The sequence below is a fragment of the Monopterus albus genome, unplaced genomic scaffold, assembly GCF_001952655.1.
Source record: "Monopterus albus unplaced genomic scaffold, M_albus_1.0 scaffold85.1, whole genome shotgun sequence".
Lineage (NCBI taxonomy): Eukaryota > Metazoa > Chordata > Actinopteri > Synbranchiformes > Synbranchidae > Monopterus > Monopterus albus.
In genome coordinates this window covers 608,105-614,383 of record NW_018127965.1, presented here as the reverse complement: position 1 = coordinate 614,383, position 6,279 = coordinate 608,105, and the positions used below count along the sequence as shown (strand labels likewise).

At 40.2% G+C, this 6,279-nt stretch overlaps 1 protein-coding gene across 2 annotated transcripts; it reads left to right on the top strand.

The window, feature by feature from the left end:
* Positions 1–3,428: 3,428 nt before the first annotated feature.
* hsd17b1 (hydroxysteroid (17-beta) dehydrogenase 1) lies at positions 3,429–5,999 on the top strand. Of its 2 annotated transcripts, none has more exons than XM_020607407.1 (6): positions 3,429–3,653; positions 4,364–4,525; positions 4,617–4,796; positions 4,927–5,020; positions 5,132–5,219; positions 5,523–5,999. In XM_020607407.1, exons 1-6 carry the CDS (start codon positions 3,557–3,559, stop codon positions 5,676–5,678), a joined length of 777 nt encoding a protein of 258 aa, XP_020463063.1. In that variant the 5' UTR covers positions 3,429–3,556; the 3' UTR covers positions 5,679–5,999. The 2 variants fall into 2 exon arrangements, with proteins under 2 accessions (XP_020463063.1, XP_020463062.1); XM_020607406.1 differs by having other exon boundaries at positions 3,431–3,653; positions 5,132–5,315.
* Positions 6,000–6,279: the final 280 nt, after the last annotated feature.

Sequence of the window (6,279 nt, the reverse complement as noted above, 5' to 3'; positions counted from 1 at the left end):
TTTGTCAAACACTTTGTGGTAGACATAACAGAACAATCCGTCTGAGCCAACTCTATTATCAGTTGGCAGTTTATAAGCTGGCATAGAAAGTTATAGCTCCTAGGTTTGGACTTTTTATTAACCTGGTTAAATTCTCAGAGGAGGGAATTCTTTCACTTTCTCACTTCAGTCCCACTTGTCCTGTAGGTTAGTTTTTCCACATATCCCTGTAACATATGATTTATGTCCAACTGCAACACACCAGCACAAAACGTCTCTCAAACGTTGACAGTTCACTTTAGAAATCCACACAGCACAGAGCTCCATGCATATCCATGCATATGTATGACAGTGGAATAGAAGAGACAGTGGTGAGACACCGGAAATAACATGTCTACTGGCAAAACATTTTGTAATTATAAAAGCTGAGAGACTGCAGACATTGCTGAATTATTAGAGCCATACTGAAGCGAACAATATGGATTCACTGTATCCACTGTGTATTGAGAAGAGACGAGGAAGATCACAGGCAGCAGCTCTGCATTATCAGAGTAATAATCAAAAAAATCCAGAGCAAAGGAGTCAAGTGGTTTTACACGATGAAACAAAATCTCTCAGAGGAACTCATTTGAATTTTGCATGAACCAGTTAGCACGGAGACCACACCAGACAAAAACACCCGTCAGAATATATGTTTTCTGTCACATTAGTCTTCAGACGCCTCTCTACTGTCTCTACTGTATTGTTATTTGCTTCATTTGTCAGCACTTATGTAAAGGTTTTCCATTGACTTTTGAGAAGTGTGACGGTGCTTTGTTCGCTCTGACAGATGAATGATGAACTGTACATCAGCTACAGTTTCAGCTGTATATCCATTGCTTTTCGTCTGTCAGTTATTGGTTACCTTTAGCTATATGTTTTTCAACCACTTCTCTTTTACTTTAAGCTAAACTAACAATTTCAACTGCAAAACTGCCCCCAGACACTTCTGGTTGGAATCAGTGAGGTATATTTTCTTGGAAATTTTGACTCATTTGTCTACTATCTTCAGCAGCACATGTGACATACAGCTTGTGTTCAGCTATACTCTCTGTCAGCATCCCTGCAGCAAAAGACAGATTTTGCTCCAGATATGATCATGTTATCGTGTATTTTATTTTATAGAGGCTCTGTTTCCAAGTAGACCAACACCCTCAAGGGATCCTCTTCATTTTCCTCCTAATGGGCTGATGAAGAACCCTACCTCATATCAGCTGATCATGAGAATAGCTGACATCCATCTATATCACTAGTTTCAAAGGGCATTGACCTAGTTTATCTTCTACCTGAGCAGTGAGGCAAACGTCTCAGAAAATGGTAACAGATGCAGAATTCAGTTTAGCTAAAATGCCCTCAATACATTTGCCTTATTTGACTTGTTGCCAGGTATAGCGTGACATTTCAGCTTAGCCACATCCACCACACCACTTCTTCAGCTGTTTCACTTCTGCTCATCAGTTTCACGTGGGACATCCTGTCGAGCACATCTGCCTGTGCAGCCACACGGTGCTCATACAAACCTCATAGGGTGTCTAAACCATGCACTTATAACATATGTCTGACCTGAAATAACACAGCACAATGTGACTCATTTAGCCTGATCCTCCACAGGGTGAGCACATGAATGGACTGACACCAGGGAGCTGTTATAGTTTTCCTGCGGAAGCAGTACCTCTTTTTCTGTTTGTACTGCAGTCACAGTGTGACATCTCATGCGCTTCCCCCCTTGAGCGTGAGTTAGGTTAACTTTAAGCTTCTCCCAAAAATCCCACAGACATACACATCTGGACATGCTCTTTACCTGAATAGATGTAGTCTTCATAATTGTTTACTGGGCGAGGTGTGGCCAGAGAGGGCCATGGCCCCTGTCCTAAAATTATTACCCAACAATATGCAGTCATGCTAATTCTTTGCAAGACAAGCCCTTAAAAATCTGACATACATTTAAGGTGTAGCATATTTCAGCAGTCTTAAAATAATAAATGACTTCTGTACATGATTTTGAGATAAAACTGTTGAAATGGAATGCCATGCTCGTTGTTATATGTGTCTCTGAATAAGAAAGTAATTTGGTACATACTGTTTAAAGTGACAGTGTACATTTCTGACCTTTGGGCTCCTCTTAGTTCATTTTTAAACTAAAAGAAATTGAAGGGCTGCTATTGCCTGCCCCACAGACTCCAACATAGCAGCCAAGATGATGCCATCTCAAGGGGTGGGACACAGAAATATCAGGAAATTCCATCAGAATAACTCATTTCAAATCAGACTGCTGAAATGCTGCATAAAGATTCAAGTCCTTTTGACTGACCAGAAATTCAGCTGCAGTGTGCATGTGATGGGAAGCAGTTAAATGTAGAAACAAGGTGATAAGGTGAAACAGAGGAAGAAATGAGCAGAAAGGAGACAAGTACAACACCAGTGTGCCTTTATAATTGGCTATATGTGATGTTTGTTTACAATATCAAGATAGATCTGTTCTACACTCTGTGTAGAATTTCTTAAGGATAAATAATCCATCTAAATCAGCACATTGTCAAGAGTTTTGTGACAATTTATAGCATCAAGGTGTTATTTTCATAATGAACACACATCTGTAACAAGCAGTGAGATGCAGACTGTACCTGAGATTCCATCACCGCCTGGTGGAAACTCACTCACATGTGCATGATGGTGTCCTTAAAGCATAAACTCAGGAAGAGTATGTGTCATAAAATAATTTCAGCCCAAAGGTCCACTTACTAACTTTAAAGAACATTATGGGCATTGCTATGTAGCCTGTCTGTACAAAACTACCAGGCAAATGGTAACTCTCTGTTAGACATGCCTAAAGTAACAATTTCCCCCAACACAAGCCTGGGAAAAAAGTTCAAGTTCTCTGAATCAGAATGTTTTCATAAACAACACACTGCTGATTTCTCCCCTCGGATCCCTTCAGCTCATACCCACAATTCTCTTTGCTGGCTATTCTCAGACTCGTGGTCATGGATCACTCAGAGGTCACTGTGGCTTTAGCCATCGTGTGGTACAGGATTGATATTTTGATGTTTTGCTGCCGCCTGGTGCTCATGAGTGGTGTAATTCCAAGTATAAGCAGGTAGAGAACATACAGTAGTGTTTGGTTTGTCTTATCACTTTTGTTTTCAGAAGCTGAATTAAATTTTATTTTTAAAAAGGACATTATGCTTCACAGCGGTCAAAGCAAATATACTGCACACACCTCCAAAAAAATATTTAATTTCCACTACACATTGTCACTGAAAGTAAAAACAAGCCCCCCCCCCATCAAATGTTTCCCACATGTCTCAGTGGAAAAAAATAAATCAAACTAAACTGTCAAGGACATGAGAACAAATGGGAGGATTCCAGGTGGCTGATAACAGGAAGACATTTAAGATAAACTAGTCTAGTGATGGTGTAGCAAAAGATATGCAAACACAGAAAAGAGTTTTCACTGTCAGCTGGGCTCATTTCACAGGTGTCATCTCCCCTTTACTCCAGCTCCTCTCTGTGAAAGAACGTTAGTGAGCTGGGCTCCATGGACAAGAAGGTAGTACTGATCACAGGCTGCTCCTCGGGGATCGGCCTCAGCCTGGCTGTGCGGCTAGCCTCCGACCCTGACAAAACATACAAAGGTAAGCAGAACCGACACTGACCGATTTTTTTTCTGTTACATTACATGACAAACATGTCTTCTTAAAGAGCTTGCGCTGGCTCAGGAACCCTTGATGTTAAGGACCTTCTAGGCCCACAGACATACTGTAAAATATATAAGGATGTACTGCATGCAGAGGTGTCAGAGGTACTCTGATTGTTTCCTTAAGTAAAAGTAAAACACCACAGTGAAAAAAACACTGTTACAATTAAACGTCCTGCATTAAAACTGTTGCTTAAGTAAAAGTACAAACGTATTAGTAACTACTAGTATTAGTTAACTACCTTATATACTTATAATTTGATGTACTTTATGTACTGATTGTTGTTTGTGAATTTTATGCCAAGGATTAATAAAGTCTTACAGTAGGTTTTTTGTTTTATTCATCCGATTTTGAAAAGGAACTAGTAATTGAAGTTATCATTTAAATGTAGTGATAACAAAGTACAGTGTTTTTCTCTGAAATGTGATGGTGAAATATATAAGTAAAGTACAGATACCTCAAAACTGTCCTTCAGTATAGTACTCGAGTAAATGTTCTTAGTTGTATGAAATATTAAACAAATTATTTCACTGTGCAATCAGAGATATTCCTTCATATATAAATAAAAGTAAAAACCATTCACTTTAACTTTTGTTTTAGTGTATTCCTGTATCAAAACATGCCACTAAGCACTGTTCTTTGTTTAGTCTATGCCACAATGAGAAACCTGGCCAAGAAAGAACGTCTTTTAGAATGTGTGAAAGGCCTGCATAAAGACACTTTAGACATCCTGCAAATGGACGTGACAGACCAGCAGTCTATCCTGGATGTGAGGGACAGGGTTGTGGAGAAACGAGTGGACATTCTGGGTACGCTCACATGTCAGTGTGTTCTGATTAGGGTTGTAATGTGTTTGTGTGTGTGTGTGTGTGTTAATGGTCTTACACTAACTACTCACAGTGTGTAATGCTGGCGTTGGCTTGATGGGGCCTCTGGAGGTGCAGGCTTTGGACTCGATGAGGCAGATTCTGGAGGTCAACCTCCTGGGTACCATCCAGACCATCCAGGCTTTTCTGCCAGACATGAAGGCTCAGAGACAGGGCCGCATTCTGGTCACCGGCAGCATCGGAGGGCTTCAGGGTGAGACGAGCAAATAGTGGAGGAGTCACTGAATGTCACATGTTAAGTTTTGTAGTGATGTGATAGAAAGCGTGTTGAGGCTTGCTGCCATGCTGCCATTGTCAAAATAAACCATCATGCTGTCTCACAGGTTTCCCTTTTAATGAGGTGTACTGTGCCAGTAAATTTGCAATAGAAGGTGCATGTGAGAGTTTGGCTGTTCTCCTGCAACACTTCAATATTCAGTGAGTTGCCACATCCTATCCCCATAATTTAGAGCCTGTCCAGTGTATAAAAATCCCTTAACAGTGAATATTGATTAATGTAGACTACTAACTCGATGCTTCTTCCTACAGTGTGAGTCTCATTGAGTGCGGTCCAGTCAACACTGATTTCCTGGTCAACCTGCAAAAGGTGGAGCTTGGGGATACGTCTCTCCAACAGGTTGATACCCACACACTCAGTCTTTATGAAAAGTACCTGCAGCACTGTGGCTCCATTTTCCAAAATGCAGCACAGGACACTGAAGATATTGTAAAGGTATGGGGACACAATTTCATTAGTTATGTTTATTAATGATGCCTGTTATAAAAGTTCATTTTTGAAAATAATTTTAAGCAGTTGGAGGGTTTAAAATGTTTGCCAGTGCTGCCAGTTGTTTTTAGTAGTATACAACAAATCAGTGTATCAATATAAGAGCATTTCTGCAGATATTAGCAGTGTGGTGTGTTGGTTTTTGTCTCCAAGGTATTTCTAGAAGCCATCCAGTCACCCAGCCCTGCATTCAGATACTTCACCAGTGGTGTCATGCCACCTCTCACCCAGCTGAAATTCACTGAGCCAGATGGCTCTCAGTGCATCCGTGCTATGAGCGAACTCATTTTCTCGGCTGAGGAACAATAACTGCCACTCTTGCACAGGCCTTGTTTTGAGCCAAGCCACTGCTTTGTGTTCAGACTTGTTCTTCTTTTACTTTGTGTGTACTTTATTTGGTCTTTCACAATTGATTTCTGGAATAAAGTTTACTCTGACTCACTGTTGTTGTGCAGCTGGAAAAGGCAGTAAGTCCAGTTTTGTTAGTGACTTCATGCATCCACTGTACTTTTGTATGTCACTTATGAAAAGTTACATTCCTTATTAAAAATTTGGCTAGTAAGGGACAAAGAAAAGCATGAAATGAAAAACAATCAAGCTCAAACAATGCAGAAAAATAAAATGTGTAATCACCTAAATGAATAAAAAGTTAGAAATGAACAAAAACAAGTTGAATAATTTCCCTTATACACTTATTGCAGACACTATACAGGTGTTCAGGTTTTTGTGACCACTGTAAGAGGTAAAGTGTCACCAGGTGTATTTCACATGTATTTAATGTAGTGTCAAAATCTATTTGAAACTACCTGACAATCAGGAAATGTGGGTTCATCTGAAAAGGTCCTTCCACCTAGATGTGAATTCTCTCTGCGTCCTGTGGTCCCATGACCTTATTCCTATTGGGGGTGAT